General features: G+C 40.8%; 1 protein-coding gene and 1 long non-coding RNA gene across 3 annotated transcripts in view; one reads left to right on the top strand and one right to left on the bottom strand.

The window, feature by feature from the left end:
- Positions 1-9342: 9342 nt before the first annotated feature.
- Positions 9343-13931, top strand: DDIT4L (DNA damage inducible transcript 4 like). The gene is given in 3 exon segments (NM_001132634.1): positions 9343-9505; positions 9789-9928; positions 11638-13931. Coding segments are annotated over 2 exon segments (582 nt in total). The 5' UTR covers positions 9343-9505; positions 9789-9837; the 3' UTR covers positions 12129-13931.
- Positions 13932-17129: 3198 nt separating this feature from the next.
- Positions 17130-19433, bottom strand: part of LOC129059043 (uncharacterized) — a 49211-nt gene continuing 46907 nt past the window's right edge. Inside the window, exon 3 of one of the 2 annotated variants that reach the window (XR_008524660.2) lies at positions 17130-17801. This is a non-coding gene — a long non-coding RNA (uncharacterized LOC129059043). The remainder of the gene's footprint in view (positions 17802-19433) is intronic. The other variant, XR_010139755.1, reaches the window with a different exon arrangement.

Raw genomic sequence — 19433 nt, 5'->3', positions numbered from 1 at the left:
ATGCTGCCTTAAATTGAATAGAAAGAAAAATGTTAAAATATATTTTTCAGAAGTACAACTACAGCTATGCTGGTAGATAGATAGAGTATCAATCTTAGTCCACAGACTGAATTGTGCAATAAAGCAACATTACTGCTTCATGTTTGCTATTTAACTTAATTTCTGATATTTACCCTTCATTCAACTGAGGAATAGATACTCTAACATCACTCATTCTTTGCCCTTACCATCCTTATCCTCCTATCCCACAGATCCAATACACATGTCAAGGGTTTCAAATCCTGTGCAATGTTGAGGTTTCAGGAGAGGGGCAGGGATGGAGACTGTACTTTCTAGTCATTGATAACACAAAAGTTACAGCTAAGATGTTCATCACCTGTGCCCTCAGCATCCCATCTGATCTGGCTATTTTCTTCTGCTCCATATGGCTCTTGCGGAAAAACAGGAATCTTCTCCAAATAGGAACTCTGTCCAGTCCTCCTAGACACAGCCATAAAGTAAGGCCCTGGTCTCTACTGCTTTGAAATCCATAGATAAATCTCTCCTCCAGCCTGGGTGAATCTCTTTTTAGTTTCTTACTACATCCAGGAAATTCTGTTGACACATCCTATCCAAAGTCAGAGACCAAGTTAATATAAAAGCTGTATTTGGGGCCAGGTCTCCTGATTCTCCAGCATGTGCACTCTTTAATATTCATTATATGCACACTAAAATCTACAACCATCTGAGAAGTCTATCACACCATTTGATGAATTATTTACTACAGTTGAATTTTGTGCATTTACAGAAACAAACTTATATAGCCATGAATGTCTAGGATGACCACCTTTGACTTAGCTCTTAATATGTACCAGTTGCACTGCTAGAAACTTAACATGTATTGTATCATTGAATCTTCCATATTACAGATGAGGAGGCTGAAATTCAAAGGATTTCAGTGAATTTCACAATGTGCCCACTCACGGCAAAGCCAGAATTTGAAGGCAAGTTTGATTGAGTTAGAGCCCAAAGTCAAACCATTAAGGTATACTACTCTGTTACACATTCAGAGGTGAGGCCTGTTTTATAAGCCTCACAAGCTAACTGCAAAGGTAATTATGTAATGCTATAAATTAAGTACCATTTATTGCTCAATTTAGATATGATGCATCAATAATGTCACAAAACTGAATGTACTTCAGCATGCTTATAGCTAATATTGACATCCCCTGAAAGGCTGCTTCAGCAATTTACAATTTAGCTCTTCTACCACAATAGATAACATCTATAAAAATAGTTCCCAATTACCAGCACAATATTTCAAAAACTAAGTCAATGTTTTAAAACATATTTTATGCTACAATTACAGCAGAAGAAATGAATACATACATAACTCTATTTATCCTCTGTAGTAAATTTGGAAGTAATAAGATATATCTTTCTGTGTTACTCTCTTCCTTCTAAATTTGTGGTTTCCAAATGCAACTTTCCATAGACCAATTACTTTAAATACATTTTATTATATAAGCCCCTTCCTTGTGTTATATTATAGGCTTCCATTCCATCAAGGCTGAATATAATTCAGGGTTTGATAATGTCTCAACTTTATTAAAACAGGACTTAATTTTTACATAATACAGTCTTCTCTGAAAACCAGACTGTTTTCACATAGCTGTGTGTGGTCTGTGAGCCAGGGCCAGAAGCTAAAAACCACACAAGATGGATTATTTTCATTACAGCCATTATATCTGACTTGAGCTATGGAGAATCAACAAACACTTACCCAGCTGAGACTCTATCCACCTTGCATCAAGGCCTTGCACATAGTAGGTACTCAAGAAATATTTTTTCTTAATTGTCCAAGAAATAGCTTTACAAGTGCTTAGATTGTCTTATGGTTTTGTTCATTCTCTTTAACTAAAATCTGTTTTAATTGCATACAATATGCATCACCTAAAAATCTTACTAAAAAGCAGATTCTGTTTCCAGTAGTGCACGGTGAGGCCTGAGATTTTGCATTTCTTACACTCTCCCAAGAGATGCCTATGCTTTTGGTCCATGATACACATGATGAGTAGCAAGGTTATAAATCTTATTTCAAAACACATTAGTGTTTATATCATTGTGCTCCTGGAGCACCCTGTACCTCCCCTAACTTTATCATACTATTTATAATCTTGTATTTATTTGCCTATATACCTTTCTAAACTATAATCTGTCTGGTGATGGGCACCAAACGTATCTGGTTTCCTGTTGTGTTCTCAGGGCCTAACATAATTAATACACAACATATAGTTACTCAATGTCAGTTAACCAAATGAATGATTATGTACAAGACATACTTTTATACACACTCTTGATCATATGTAAACACTCCTCTAGCTACCTATTCATTAAAATGTCACCATGACTGAGAATTTTTCAAGGTCAGAGTAAAATCATCATTATGATCATGGCTAACGTTTATTGAGTACATTATGCGCTCACTCATTGAATCCCCACAACAGCCCTGTAAGGTAAAATTATTATAATTCTCATTTTATTTACTTAGTGTAGTTTTTAAAAATTTTTTAGTTGACAAATAATAATTATACATTTTCATGTGGTACATAGTAATGTTTCAACACATAAAATGTATAGTAATCAGATTGGGGTAATTACCATATCCCACATCTCAAATATTCACCCTTTCTCTGTGTTGGGAACATTCAATATCCTCCTTCTAGCTATTTAAAACACCATATTATTGTTAACTATAGTCACCCTACAGTGGAAGAAACACTAGAACTGATTCCTCTTATCTAGCTATAATTTTGTATCCTTTAACACAGGGGTCTCCAACCGTCAGGCCATGGACCAGTGAGAGGTGACAGCGTGCTGGCAGTCCTCACAGTCCCCGCTCGCTCTCGGCGCCTCCTCTGCCTGGGCTCCCACTTTGGCGGCACTTGAGGAGCCCTTCAGCCCACCGCTGCACTGTGGGAGCCCCTTTCTGGGCTGGCCAAGGCCAGAGCCAGCTCCCTCAGCTTGCAGGGAGGTGTGGAGGGAGAGGCACCAGCGGGAACCGGGACTGCGCGCTGCGCTTGCGGGCCAGCTGGAGTTCCGGGTGGGCGTGGGCTTGGCGGGCCCCGCACTCGGAGCAGCCGGCCGGCCCTGACTGCACCGGGCAATGAGGGGCTTAGCACCCGGGCCAGCGGCTTCGGAGGGTGTACTGGGTCCCCCAGCAATGCCAGCCCACCGGTGCTGCGCTCGATTTCTCACCGGGCCTTAGCTGCCTTCCTGCGGGGCAGGCCTCGGGACTGCAGCCCGCCATGCCTGAGCCTCCCACCCCCTCCATGGGCTCCTGTGCAGCCCCAGCATCCCCGATGAGCGCCGCCCCCTGCTCCAGGGCGCCCAGTCCCATCGACCACCCAAGGGCTGAGGAGTGCGGGCGCAGGGTGCGGGACTGGCAGGCAGCTCCACCTGCAGCCCCGGTGTGGGATCCACTGGGTGAAGCCAGCTGGCCTCCTGAATCTGATGGGGACATGGAGAACCTTTATGCCTAGCTCAGGGATTGTAAATACACCAATCGGCACTCTGTATCTAGCTCAAGGTTTGCAAACACACCAATCAGCACCCTGTGTCTAGCTCCATGTTTGTGAATGCACCAATGGACACTCAGTATCTAGCTACTCTGGTGGGGCCTTGGAGAACCTTTATGTCTAGCTCAGGGATTGTAAATACACCAATCGGCACTCTGTATCTAGCTCAAGGGTTGTAAATACACCAATCAGCACCCTGTGTCTAGCTCAGGGTTTGTGAATACACCAATCGACACTCTGTATCTAGCTATTCTGGTGGGGCCCTGGAGAACCGTTGTGTGGACAGGCTGCATCTACCTAATCTGGTGGGGAGGTGGAGAACCTTTGTGTCTAGCTCAGGGATTGTAAACACACCAATCAGCACCCTGTCAAAACAGACCACTCGACTCTACCAATCAGCAGGATGTGAGAATAAAAGCAGGCTGCCGGAGCCAGCAGTGGCAACCCTCTCGGGTCCCCTTCCACACTGTGGAAGCTTTGTTCTTTCACTCTTTGCAATAAATCTTGCTGCTTCTCACTCTTTGGGTCCACACTGCTTTTATGAGCTGTAACACTCACCGCGAAAGTCTGCAGCTTCACTCCTGAAGCCAACGAGACCACGAGCCCACCTGGAGGAACGAACAACTCCAGACACACCGCCTTAAGAGCTGTAACACTCACCCCGAAGGTCCGCGGCTTCATTCCTAAGCCAGCAAGACCACGAACCCACCAGAAGGAAGAAACTCCGAACACATCCAAACATCAGAAGGAACAAACTCCAGACGGGCCTTCTTAAGAGCTGTAACACTCACCGCGAGGGTCCGCGGCTTCATTCTTGAAGTCAGCGAGACCAAGAACCCACCAATTCCGGACACACCAGTACCAGTCCATGGTCTGTTAGGAACTGGGTGCACAGCAGGAAGGGAGCAGTGGGTGGGCAAGTGAGCAAAGCTTCATCTGTATTTACAGCTGCTCCCCATTGCCTGCATTCCCACCTGAGTTCTGCCTCAGCTGCAACATTAGATTCTCATAGGAGCATGAACCCTTTGTGAACTGCCTGTGAGGGATGTAGGTTACCCATTCCTCATGAGAATGTAACTAATGCCTGATGATCTGAAGTGGAACAGTTTCATCCCCAAACCATCCGCATCCTCAACTGAGGAGAAATTCTCTTCCATGAAACAAGTCCCTGATGCCAAAAAGGTTGGGGACTGCTGCTTTAACACATCTCTCCCTCTCACTTCCTTCTCCATAATTCGCATTTTAAAGGTGAAAATAGAGGCACAGAAATGTTAAGTACCTAATCCAAGTTACACAGCTAGTAAATGTCACTGCTAGGAGTCAGGCTGCACAGTCCATGCAACTAACTACTACACCATGAAGATGAAAAAACTGAATCATTCTGGACTAGTCAAGTTTCTTAACCTTAATGTGCTTTAAATCTGCGGAATGGAGGTCAGATCCCATTCTAAAAAGTACCCTGCAGAATTCCATATCTAGTCGACACTCAGGCATTCTCAGATTCAATTCTCTTCTTAAGCAACCCCACAGGTTTATGTCATGAAGTAATGTGTAATTTTGCTAGGATACAAATGTCAATGACAAAAGCTGTGCAAGGCTGGCCCACCAAAATAGGATACTTGGTTGATACAGGAAGGGAAACCAGTGAGGAACCCAACATCGACATGAGCATGTAGCTTTATTTTCCTCATCTGTTGGTGCACATTAAAATTCCAGAAAAAATGGTATGGCATAGTGGTATTCTCAAATTTGGAACTTGTAAAAGTTTTAAGATGTACCCCTAGACAAATGTCAAGGACCCACCCCATGTTCCTGGCTGACATCCTCTGATATGGTCACCTGAATTATACATTTTTCCATAATTAAGGAAAAGCAGATATTGTATGCATTTAAACATATTATCTCTATTTAAAGACTGATAATACACAGCATTATTTATGAACAGAACAAAATCATATAACTATATTAAGAGACAAGTTGCTATGGTAACCATTTCTCTGCTTAAAAAGAGAGGCAATCCCTTCTGTTACTGGAAGATTCTCTCAGCTTTTAATAGCAAGCATTATGTATTATTTTATATATTGGGCCTGGTTTTTGTCTCATACGAGATAAGTTTCCATGTTACCTTACTTAATAGAATAAGTCATATTGAATATTTAATAACTAAATGGAAATTGTATTGGGTGATGCACCCTCAAAGGCAAATAAAAATTATGATAAAATATCTCACCCAGAATGTTAACAGATGATCATACATACCTTGAAACAACTGCATCATTCTATAGTCAATAGTTTCAATTGTCTGTAAATGTTATTTATTTCCAGAAAACTATTTCCTAGATTAATAGAGGAAAGTTAACATATAAAACTCTGTATTTTACACCAAGATAATTTTTTACCCACATTATTTTCTTACGTTTCATTGGCAGATCCTTTCCTGCTTTCCCATACAGTGATGGATGTATTATAATAAAAAAGGCTTTCCCAATCAGTGCCAATACTTTCCAGATTTCCTGCAAACAGGAAAGATCATAAATTTTTTTATACTTTAACAATATTTCACCAACTCCATTAGCCACTTGCTTGTTGCACTGACCCAGATAACTACAATTTCAGAACATAATAACAGCAATAATAATAATATCACTCATTAAGCTCTTGCTTAATATCAGTATTAGTTTCGTTCTAAGCACTTTGCATGAGACACCAAATTTACAAACTTAGCACAACTAAGGGAATCTAGAGGCAGTATGCATTTAAAGATCTCATATTTGTTTATAAAAAAGAGATAATATTTAGCATTGATTTTAAGGGTGTCTCTTTTAATCCTTACAATAACCCCATGAGCTTGCCGCTAATGTGTAGATCAATTTCCATGTCCTGTAAGTTGTCCCTGAATTGTACAGATAAGAAACCCAGTAATTTTCCCTCAGGTGTCATAGTTTATGAAATAAAATAAGCAATGTGTGGAACATAAATGTATTAATAAGATTCAAAAGTAAGTGGTTCATACCAAATAAAGACAGAAAATTGGCTAGTGAAACACGTAATAAAACATTCAACACTCCAAATCACAAATGCAAAAGACACCAACATTTCCTGTAATAATACATGAAAGCATCATTTTTGCTTTTTGTTTTTTCAGTATCCCTGGCATTGTGAATTTATACTTTACATAAGCAATGACATTATGAATACTATATTTATACCTGAGGAAGCCTAGAACTTAAATATTTGCAAATACATCAGATGAACATACCGTTGCCAGTTGTTACTGCTATCTCATTTTCTTTCTGTAAGAAGATGGATGAGTGAATTATAGTAATAAAAAAGCAAGCATGCTTAAGTTAAAGGCTTTGCCTATGATTTAGATAGTTTCTCATAATACATTGGTGTATGAAAGGAAATCAAATTATTTAACTGACTAGATTTTCTATTCATAAACAATTATTTCCAGTAAGAGCTCCCACAAACTGTTTATATAGTATTAGTTAGAGGATATAATGAAAGAGGAATAAAACAAACTTCTTTATCACTGCACTTAATAAACACCCGAAGTTCCCCAGTGCGAACTTTCAGTTATAAATAATTGCCTGTATCCACATTTTTCTGAAATCTGATAGACTGTGTCACCTTGCACTTAGCCTATAACGGCACTTAGTTTTTCCTAATTCTTCTCTATGCTTCAAATTTTTAAAAAATCAGTTCTGTTTAACCTTGTGAAGATGCAAACTGGTGATAGAATGGATTTTCCACACTTTTAAGTAGATAAAAAAGGACATTCTTAATTATTCCAGGTATGTGTTTTACCTCAATCATTCCTTATGCCCTATAAGTCCTGAGAGCAAGGCCCATTCAGCCACGAAGATATTATTTGAAGTCTTTTGTACATAAGTAAATTGTTTTCTGAAGTCAAATCCCAAAGGGCTTTGCAAAATTTCAGTTAGTCAGGTGAGCCAAGAGCAACTACTACTTTCTATAAGTTCCAATAATCTTTCTGGCCCTATGGGGGCATTTAGTTTATGAGTTATGCCTAAATACCCTAAGGAAATTGAAACGAGTAATTTCTTTATTTCGCTAGTATTGGTTCAGACCACTCATTATATTAATTCTAATAATCCTCCTTGGAGGCAGGTTAAGTGGCCGCCTCATTCGTAATGCTGCCCAGACAAGGACAAGAGGCTCTGTGGCCTGCCTAGGGGCTGACTGTCAGGCAGGTGGCATCCAACACCTGACCATGGGCCCATCCATTGGTCCTGAACACGCTAGCCACTGAAACCGCTTTTTAATTGGCTTAAATGGGCTTGTTTATTTTCCACATTTCTGTTTATTGAAGTAGAAGTGGAAACTGGCCTTCAAAGACCAGCCTATCAGCATCTCCTTCCTTGGCTCGCCTGACCTTCAGGCGGTGCAGCTGCCTGAACTGAGTTAAAAATGGACTGTCAAGCTGGCTTTAATTTCTGCTGCTCTGCATCCGAATGTCCTCCCACTGATCTGTTTATCACACCCTCTATACCCCTTCTGTTGTTGTTTTTCTAAGAGTTTTATGCCAGGACAGCTGAAACTGCCTTTCAAGGTTCTAACCTGCAAATCCTTCTACACATAATCCTAGAGGACCTGGGAGCCAACACTGGGATCTCTACTGTAGGAACAACCTTCTCCCTCCAGGCATCCCCTAACCCACCCCAAGCTGACTCTCTGAACAGATCATCTCCTACTGGCACACCAAAGCGAGAAAACCGTGGCTTAATAACTTTGGAAGAAAAAAAATCAGGTTTGGCTTCTTGCTCATGGTTCGTGAGGGCATGCTGCCTCTTTCCAGGGCTCCTCTGCCGCTCTGTGTGTTCCTGTGCAGGACCGCACGGAGCCCTCACAGGGATTATCTGCTGATCCCCAGCAGAATATAGAAAAACTCTTTATCTGCAGTCCCTGAAACCTCGTCAAAATATCCCAAACCAAATATCCTCCCAACAGGGCTCGCCAGAAACTTCTGCCTCCGGAAATGACAGTTGCTCTCAATGATGCACGGATAGAGGAGTACCTAAGATCCTACTGATGGTATTGTTTGTTTCTTGGCAAACTCCTGCTCAATTCAAGCTCCCCGCGCTCTGGGGCAAGGTCTAATTAGAAGAGTGCCAGGCTCACCCTTCCTGCGGAGAAAACGCATTAGCCACAGATGTAAGTGCACGAAGGATGCCAGGGAACCACGGAGTGCATGGGGTCATTAAGGCCCTTCTTAAAATGCTGGCGAGCTTTCGATGCGGAAAAGGAAAACTAGATCTGACCGCGTACAGAAACCCTGGGAGGCAGAGTAGAGTTGACTGGGTTAGAGGCCAGAAATAAGTGCATAAATGATGCTCAGTGGACGTTGCAACAGACTTAAGCCAAGTGTTCAGGATGACACAGCAAAGCCTCAGGACAAGGAAATACACAGATCGCTTAAAGCTTCCCGCTGCCGGGAGCAGCCTGAGTGTGAAAGCGCGGACGCTCGGGGAGGGGTCGCACTGAAGAATCAGGTTCAGGGTTTGACGAGTCGTGCACCCGAAATTGCGGTCACAGTGGCCCGAGGTCTACCCTGGAAGCAACAGGTGTCCGCTCTACCACAGGCTTATCCTCAACTCCCTGCGGCTAGGCTCGGGCTCCCTGGAAGTGTAGGGGTTGAAAGGGGACCAGACTCGGGAGGGGAGGGGCGGGGCGCTGGCCGGGGAGGGGCGGTGCAGGTGGGCGGGCCTGGGCAGGGTGGGGACTGGACCTATAAAGTTCTCGCTGCCCTGGAGGCTATGCTACTGCGAGGAGCCGGCGCAGGGTGGTCGGGGAGGGGTGAGCAGGGTGCCGCTGGCTGCTGGGGTCTGCAGGTCACCGAGTCCCCAGAAGAGGGGACTCCTAAGAAGGCACCTGCCTGTGTTTACCCGGCAGCGAGCGCGTCGGCCCCCGCGAACTCCCGGCAGGTGAGAGAAGCTGCGGCCTTGGTGCGGGCAGCGGGGCCGGAGGGCGCTCCGCGGGGCAGGTCGCTTCCAAGTTTTGCGAACTGTTGAGTTACTTTCAGGTTGCGGCTGTAGTTGGCGGCTCCGCTCCCAGGGCTTTGTCAAATTGAGTTGCAGAGGCCGGTTCCTCCCCTTTGGCAAAGGAGTTCCTCCGCTAGTTCGCTCCCGCGACGCCAGGCATTTTAGGAGCCTCTGCACGACTCGCCTGCTTTTGCAAATCCGTCTCTCCTCACCTCATTTTTTCCAGCGCTCAGGAAAGGCCGTTGCGCCTCGCGAGGGAAACAGAGCCGTTGACCATGGTTGCAACCGGCAGTTTGAGCAGCAAGAACCCGGCCAGCATTTCAGAATTGCTGGACTGTGGCTATCACCCAGAGAGCCTGCTAAGTGGTGAGTGTCCCCGCTGCCCACCCTTCTCCCCTCCCAAGGTCGGTGCCTCTCGATCTATTGGGTGGGCGGGCTTTCGACTTCCCTACCTCTATGTAGGGGGTGCCACAAAATCCGTCTGAGGAGACTCCTTTCCAAATTTTCTAACATCTTCTCTCCATGATAGAAACAAAAGTAGCAAAAGTAGAATACCCGAGGGCTGCATCTTTCTAATCTGGTGCCAGTAGGCCCTTTGGGATTAAGTTCCTTATCTTACATGATTGTGAAGAACACAGTTATGTGTGTTTTAGCAAATGTATTTACCCTGTAATCAATATCACTCCTCCCCCTGAATTCCGACGCACCCATTTGCCAGGTATTCCTCACTCTCTCCTGACTCCAGGGAACTACTGATCTGATTTTTATCATTCCAAGTTAGTTTTGCCTTTAGGTAAGTGGAACCGTACAGTAGGTATTCTTTTGTGTCTGGTTTCTTTCCCGCAGCCTAATGTTTTTGAGATTCTTTTATGTCGTTGCTTAAATCAGTGTGTTCGTGTTTATTACTGAATAGGATTTTCAGTGGTGGATATACCCATTATTCCATTTTTAATGTGAGAAGGAAACTGTTGAACAGCAGCGGTGCTTGACTTGCTGTCATTTGGAATTTTAACAGCAGTTTCTAAGTGAACACACTGCTCTGACACTAAAGAGCTGTAAGAGCGTAGATAAACTGCTTAAGCTCTCCGTGTTTTTCTCCTTTCAAGGTGAAGTGGTTGGTGACCTAACTTATAGGCCAGAACTCCAAAATTACATGAAGTGGAGAGGAAAAGCCAGTGGCTGATGAAGGTGGAGTAGGCTTAGGGAGAGGAGCTGGGGGGGCATCTGCCTGCACCTTGTTCATTTGACTCCGTGTGGTGTGGCATCCTGCCAAGGGGTAGGATTAATTTGAGGTGTAGGTGACCAAATGCAGAGCTATCTCTTTTCCTTTGAGCCAATCTAATTTTATTTCCCTAGGACTATTTTGTTTTGCTTGGCTAAGAAAAACCACCCAGCCGGTTATAAATATCCTCATGAACCTCAAAGGTCTTCTCTGCGCAATTTTTAATTAAAGAGGTTAAAGCTAAAATTGGGACCTACAGGCCACTCCAGTAAAGACTTAAATAAGACACAAATTTGATAGATCTTTAATATAACTCTTCAAGCTCATGGGCTTTAAGCATAATAGTAAAAATTCTTTATTTTACAATACGTGTATTCCTACAATTAGAAAGTAACAACCCCTTAGTCCAAAAAACAAAGTTATAACTTTTTATTCCAGAAGTAATGCATGTTTTCTGTAAAACAAAATTAGAAAACCCCCATAAGCAAGTAGCAGGAAAGAAAAGAAAATCACCAATAATCTGGGATAATCACAAGTAGATTTTTGATGCATAGTCTTTACGATTGTGTGTGTGTTTTGTGTACACACATAAATTAAAAGTGGTTATGTCCTATCCACTCTATTTATCTAAACCTTTATTTCATACATGAACTTTCATTCATGAGAGCTTAAATTATTCGCTATATTACCTAGCTAGTTAGCAGCTAATTGAGGTCAGCCGACTCTGAAACAAATACAAGAAAAAGACAGACATGGTAGATAGAGGTAACCAATGTTGATATCTTGGTGTTTTTTTTCCACTCTTAAATTTTTTTTTTTTCTGTATCTAAAAAGAAAACTCCATTTCTTACAGATTTTGACTACTGGGATTATGTTGTTCCTGAACCCAACCTCAACGAGGTAATATTTGAGGAATCAACTTGCCAGAATTTGGTTAAAATGCTGGAGAACTGTCTGTCCAAATCAAAGCAAACTAAACTTGGTTGCTCAAAGGTCCTTGTCCCTGAGAAACTGACCCAGAGAATTGCTCAAGATGTCCTGCGGCTTTCCTCAACGGAGCCCTGCGGCTTGCGAGGTTGTGTTATGCATGTGAACTTGGAAATTGAAAATGTATGTAAAAAGCTGGATAGGATTGTGTGTGATTCTAGCGTGGTGCCTACTTTTGAGCTTACACTTGTGTTTAAGCAGGAGAACTGCTCATGGTCTAGCTTCAGGGACTTTTTCTTTAGTAGAGGTCGCTTCTCCTCTGGTTTCAGGAGAACTCTGATCCTCAGCTCAGGATTTCGACTTGTTAAGAAAAAACTTTACTCACTGATTGGAACAACAGTGATTGAAGGGTCCTAAAAAGGGAAAATATATAAAGATTATTTCATGATTGGGTAGTAAAACTATTCAGCTAGTCAGCTAAAGTCATTTGTAGTTTGCCCCACCTGCCCTAAATAAGAAACCCCAAATGTAGTCCATTTTCTTTCTGTGTTTCACATTCATAGCAACTGCAGCTAACAGGCTGATTTTCTGGCCTTTGGAGAAGTGATTCAAAATAGTGTAGATTTTCTTCATAGATCCCATTTTCGTACAGAACTGAATGGGATGGAATAGGTAAGCAAAAGTAGAAGCCCATTTGAGTTTTACATTTGATTCCACAATTTTGTTTCAGGTAGGCTTGGTAATAGATATATAAACCAGATTTGCCTATTTTGATTTTCATATGGCTTTTTTTTCTGTAAGTTTTCAGAGGATTCTTTAAATCACAGAATCATACTAAATGATACTTAGCCTATCAAAACTTCCAAAAGCCCACACCACCAGTTCTTGACTCAAATTTGAAGCATTCTTAGACAGGAGGGTAGGATTAAGTAGGTGAGTTTAATTAAAGCTTAACCCTAGGTAAGAGTGAATGAGAAATATTACGGCAATAATGGAACTGCTTCACTGTTTCTTGGTGACTTCCTCACTCTAATATTTTAAAGAGGCAACAAAAGCTTGTGGTGCCATTACAGTAACCGCGATGTTGTTTTAGACGCCTTTATAAGCTCAGTTTCCCTTGTTCTTAAGTGTTGAATACTGTCTTTAAACTAGAAAAATGCAAAATATTGAACTGATATTTTTATGTGTAGTTGATTACTCTTCCATTGAGTGAATGATGAATACCTGTGAGGATAGGAAATTAGTTCTGAGATCTAGTCCCTCTCTGATTCACTTAGTAATCTATCCTCTTTTCACTATTACATGTGCTTAATCTCAGATGAACCATTTCACCATGGCAGTGTTATCTCATCTCTGGGCTTTTCTGGGAATTGAAGTATCTCTCCTTAACCCCAATTGTCAAGGGCAGTAGCTGTATACTACCACTTTGAATTATTGAAACGGGTCAATTTACGAAGTCCGCATTGGCTATGGAGATATGGTTTATAGTACAGCCTAGAGAATGAAACTCACAGTCCAGATAACCATGCACGCACCCAGATTTTTCCACCTTGGATACCTGTCACTAGGGAATAATAAAGGCCTTATTTTTTGTCTTATTCCAACTAAGAAGATCATTATCTCTTTCCTTTGTTATGTTAATGAGAGGATTTAGCCTCCACTCAACAATGTTCAGTTCAGCAAGGCTTTCATATCCTTGCTGTGGGTCATGGATAAGGAGCTTATTCAGGTTTCCTGCCCTAGCTATTAGCTCCACTTCACATGCTGGAGACTGGTGTAGGGACAGATGTATTCATCCTGGTGTTACTGAAAAACAGGTGTGATCCTGTTACTGATACTATAAGTGACCTAAAATGTCACTGTTCAAATTAGCAAGTGTTCTAACAAACTAAACTCTTCAAATGCTTGAAAAGATACTACAAAGCCAATCTTTATAGAATTGGGCCAAGATAAATCAACATTGTTTTGCATGTCTATTGTTAGGCTCCAAAGGTTCACTGTGTTTCTGCCGCTGTCCTGGAGTTGTCACCACTGACTGGGCAAGGCTTCTTGGGCATGGATGTAGAACTGTTGTCCTTTTTCCACTAACAGTTATCTTTGACTCTTTTGCCTGTTATGCTTACAAAATGGTGATGGCTTATGGAAGGCTGTTAAATTAATATTCCTGTTAAAGGAAATTAAAGTTTGTCTATTTTTGACAATAAAGTGTTATATATTTTTAATTCTCTTGTCCTCTTTTTTTTTTCTTTCCCCTACTTGATGCAGTGGTCATAGGATCAGGGCTGCAATTACAAGGGCTGTAAGTAGGGATGGCTCATTATAAACCTTATATCAGAATTCCTTATGGGCCTGATAGAAATGGGTTGTGCCTTCATCTCATTTGGCAAAATTGGGGTTGACAGTGAATGCAGCTATTTTGCCTGGTAGTAAAAACAGCCCACCAATTCTGGATCTGTGTAGCCTAACCCTATCTGAATATGAGTGGACTGAAAGGGAGCACCTGCTAGACTGGCATTGCTGCCTTCCGCCTAGACAGACAGAGTGTGCAAATGGAGGCAAACCTTCGCTTCCAAAGGTGGAAGATTTGGGGTATAAATTAAGAGAAGGAAGAATAGTTGCTGAGGTTAAAGGAATTAATAAATGGGTTATATAAGGAGGGAAATCCAATATTATCACTTCAAAAGAGGATCAGAGCAAGTGATGATGATGTCTTCCAGCTCAATTATAACAGATGCCTGAAAAGGTGAAGCTATGTTTGCAGAGACTACTTTTGAAATCAGACAAGATCGAATGGAAGCCTACAAACTTGAGTGACCTCATCCTGGGAGACATATTTATACTATACGACAGACTTGATTAATTATAAATGATTCGGTGAGATTCTAGGAGTGCTGCAGTATCTTTTAAGTTGTATGTCCTTTTGATGTAAGGAATCCTCATTGGAAGATTAGGGTGGTCTTTAAATATATATTGTGAAATATACATTTGGTCTTAGTCCCTGTTTCCTGGTATAAAACTCTTGAACTACTTAGATTCTTCGAAGTGATGAGTGTCTTTTGTATGCTAATGATTGACTGATGGCTGGAAGCCCCCAGGTAGCTTCAGGATGGGGCTTGGTCACCAGAAAGACCAAGGCTGTATTAGGGTGTTGGGACTTTTAGCCCGACCACACCCTCACATCCACCTGGAAGGAGAGAGGGTCCGAAGATTAAGCCAATGGTCAATGATTTAACCAGTCTACATAATTCTACATAACGAAGCTTCCATAAAAACCTAAAAGGACTGAGTTCAAACACCTTCTGGATAAGTGAACACTTGGAGGTTCCTGGAGGATGGTGGGCCTGGAGAGGGCATAGAAGCTCCTGCCCCTTCCCACATTTCTTGCCCTATGCGTTTCTTCATAGGCACTCATCAGCATCTTTTCCATTAATCTATATCATAAACCAGTAAACGTAAGTAAGTGTTTCCCTGAGTTCTGTGAGCTGCTCTAGCAAATTAATCTAATCCCAGGAGGGAGTCATGGGAACCCTAATTTATAGCAGGTAGTCAGAAGCACAGGTAAAGCAAGCTGGGGCTTGAGATTGGCATTGGAAGTTGGGGGAGGAGGACACTCTTGAGGACTGAGCCCTCTACCTGTGGTATTTGAGGCTGTCTCCAGGTAGTGTCCGAATGGAGTTGAGTTAGAGGATACCCAGCTGGTGTCAGATGCGGAATTGATTGCTTGCCTGATATGTCGGGAAAACCCACACATTTGGTCACAGAAGGCTTCTGTGTTCATTTTTGAGTGAGAAGGTATAGGAGAAAGCAAGTTTGATTTTTTTTTCCCTCAGTATTCTCAGAATGGGTAAAGGATGTTGTTTTCAATAACTGGTGCAATAACAACTTTTCACAGGAAATAAGTTGAATGCATACACATTGAGCATAAAAATCAATTTCAGGTTGATTAAGGAATTAAATATGAAAGGGAAACTTAGAGGATGGAATTTTCATAATTTTGATGTAGAGGGAAGAACTCTTAAATAAGATGTCAAGATGCCCTGAAACATCTCTTTATCAAATAATCCTATAAGGAAGATAAAATTAAAACTCAGGAACTGGAAGAAAGTGTTTTCAACACATAACTGAAAAGTGGTTTGTAACCAGAATACATCAAGAATTCTTGCAAAGCAATAAGAAAAACACAACCCCCCAAAAAATATGTCGTCAAAAGCCTGAATAGGCACTGTATGAGAAAGGAAGCCAATCTGGCTGATAATTATATGAAAAGATCCTCAATCTAATTAGTAATCAGAGAAATTCAAGTTAAAAGCAATAGTAAAATATCAATATAGACATCCACGTTAGTAAAAATAAATTGATAATTCCAAAAGTTGGTGAGGACACAAGAAAAAAAATCAACAAGTCAATATATGTATATGGCATTATTTTATAAAATTGAATGATAAGTATATTTCGTGAACCAGCATATCAAAGAGTGTTCTTCAAACAATTTTTTTTCTTTTTTTTTTTTTTTTGGAGAGATAGGGTCTTGATCTGTCACACAGGCTGAAGCACAGTGGTGTGATCACAGCTCATTGTAGCCTCTATTTTCCAGACTCAGGTGATCCTCCCGTCTGAGCCTGCCAAGTATCTGAGACCACAGGCATGCGCCACCACACCCAGCTAATTTTTTTATTTTTTGTAGAGACAGGGTCTCCCTATGTTGCCCAAGCTGGTTTTAAACTGCTGAGCTCAAGTGATCCTTCCACTTTGGCTTCCCAAAATCCTGGTACTACAGGTGTGAGCCACTGTGCCCTGCCTGTCAAATTTTTTAAATTGTCATTCAAATTATTTATCCTAAGTTTAAAAAGTTGCAAATGATGTAAAGTCCAGAATGTGACAAATACTGGCCTTTTAAAATAAAACTATTACATCATCTTTTAAATATTTCCAATGGAATGTAAGTAGCATAGTAATTTGACATTCAACAACATCTATTTAGAAAATATTATAAATAAGGTCTTCAACAGAATTAAATTTTTTCAGTGTTACTTTTTCTTCATTCCTGTATCTTTTCAAAGTCTACAATTTATATTGAATTTTCTTTAATGTAATATCTTTTAAACTTAAAAGTCGTTTATTATTATTTCTTCCCTGTAAAAAAATAAGATTATAAACTGAAATTAAATTTTTTCAAATTTTCTGTGACTGAGTCTTTAAATGTCAATTTTTGAGTGAGTTAACTTTGCAAATAGTAATAATACACAATGGCCAAAATAACATGTTTTCCAAATTTTTGAATACTATTAAACACAATAATAATAATAAGCTATTTCTTAATGAGAGGACTCTTTAGTTAATTGATTCATGGTTTCATATTGGTTTTTTGCTAGAATTGAGAGTTTGGCATTATTTCCTTCCATCCTTCTTTTTTTTTCTCTCTCTCTCTCTCTGTCTCACTCTCTAGCCCAGGCTGGAGTGCAGTAGTGCAATTCCAACTCACTGCAGCCTCAAACTCCTGGGCTCAAGCATTCCTCCCACATCAGCCTCCCAAGTAGCTAGGACTACAAGGGTGCACCGCCATACCCAGCTAACGTTTTAATCTTTTGTAGAGATAGGGTCTTGCTATGTCACCCAAGCTGATCTCAAACTTCTGGCCTCAAGTCATCCTCCTGCCTCAGCCTCGGAGATTTGGTTATTACAGTATCACTCAATCTTTGAACTACTTTCAAGATATATACTCAAATCACATAAATATATATCGCCAAAAAATTATTTTAAATGATCAATCTCCACATAATTCAATCAGGTTTTCTTTCAATATTGTTGAAATAAAAAAACTGAAACCACCTGACTCACAAAAGTACTTGTTACCTAAGTATATTAGTTTGCTAGGGCTACAATAACGACGTACCAAAGACTAGAGAGCATAAACAACAAAAATGTATTGTCTCACAGTTCTGGAGGCTATAAGTCTGAGAACAAGGTGTCAGAAGTGTTGGCTTCTTCTGAGGCTCCTCTTTTTGGCTTGTAGGTGAGGCCTTCATCTTCTCCCTGTGTCTTCACATTGTCTTCCCTCTGTGTGCATGTCTGTGTCCTAATCTCCTCTTCCTATAAGGACATCAGTCATTGGATTAGGGTCTACCCTAGGGGCCTCATTTTAATTTAATTACCTGTCTAAAGACCCTATCTCCAAATGCAGTCACATGCTGAATTATTGGTGGTTAGAACCTAAGAATTTGGGGTTAATACGATTCAGCCATAAAACCAAGCATTCAAATAATACACAATACTATCCTAGAGCAATATTTCAAACTGTCCCTTTCTTTGGCGCTCTAGGAGTTTTTACACTCTGGAATAAAGCATTATAGTAAGATTGACCAACAGTGAGAGAAAGGTATGTCATTTTGTAAAGTGGGGAAAGAGGATAAAGAGCAAATATAAAATCAGGACCTGTGTCTGACAAAGTCTCAGAGAGATCAGTTTTAGAAAAGAGTGTATATAGAAGCAAAATGTTTAGAAATTGGTTCCCCTAAAACTACGCCCTACATATACACATATCACATGGGAAACATTTGTACATCCTTGTACATATATCCCCATTTTAAGACTACTGCCTTTTATTCTTCCACTAATGTGTTAGGAGACCCTCACAGGAGTTCAGCAACACAACTGTCTGGAAAAGCAACGTGGACTGCCCATCAACTGAGGAACGGGTACATGAATTGTGGGTATCATCATAAATGGAATGCTGGTCAGCAATGAAAATGGACTTTAAATTACAAACGAGGCTGGTCTGAGTGCAGTGATGTTTACAAGCAATGTATTACAACCAGTTACAGATTTTTTTTTTTTTTTTTTTTTTTGAGACAGGGTCTTCCTTCCATTGTCCAGGCTGAACTGCAGTGGCAAGATCGTGGCTCATTGCAGCCTCGACATCTCTGGCTCAGGTGATCCTCCCACCTCAACCTCCTGAGTAGCTGGGACTACAGGCGTGTGCCACCATGGCTGGCTAATTTTTTTAAATATTTCTTTTACAGACAGGATTTCACCATTTTGCCCAGGCTGCTCTTGAGCTCTTGGGCTCAAGCAATCCACCTGCCTCAGCCTCTCTAAGTGCTGGGATTACAGGTGTGAGCCACTGTGCCTGACCAAGATTTTTTTTGTTCCTTCTCCACTCCTACTGCCTCAGTTGATTAGCCTTTAAAAATAAAATAATAAAATAATAAATTACAAGTGATCTGGATGAATCTTTGGAATATATTATTAATTACAAAAAGAAAGTCACAAATGAACAAATAGAACTTTTTTCTGTTTATGTAATAATCAAAGACATAAAACATTAAAATGTCTAGTGATGCAAATACATATGATTTATCTATTTAAAAGTCTGGGGATTTGTAAGCGCAAATTTTGGACGAATGAATGTCTGAAGAGAGAGAAAAGTAAGTGGGAATAATAACAGATTAACAGAAAACATCAAAGGAAATAGTAGCAATCATTTCCTTAAATTTGGAGGTAGGCATAAATATGTTATTGAATCATAACTCCTTATGTTTTACATGATTTGATAAATCTCTTTTTGTGCTTAATACTTAATAAAACATTTAAAAATGTTTAAAGGCAATTTAAAAACTTAAATAAAATTCTAGGGGAAAATAAAACTATCTGTATCTCTACCCAAGAATTTTCTGCCAGTCATGGTGGCTCACGCCTGTAATCTCAGCACTTTGGGAGGCTGAG

Source organism: Pongo abelii, chromosome 3 (genome assembly GCF_028885655.2).
Source record: "Pongo abelii isolate AG06213 chromosome 3, NHGRI_mPonAbe1-v2.0_pri, whole genome shotgun sequence".
Taxonomy (NCBI): domain Eukaryota; kingdom Metazoa; phylum Chordata; class Mammalia; order Primates; family Hominidae; genus Pongo; species Pongo abelii.
The sequence above is the reverse complement of the archived record's forward strand: the minus strand, read 5'-3'. Positions and strand labels throughout refer to the sequence as shown.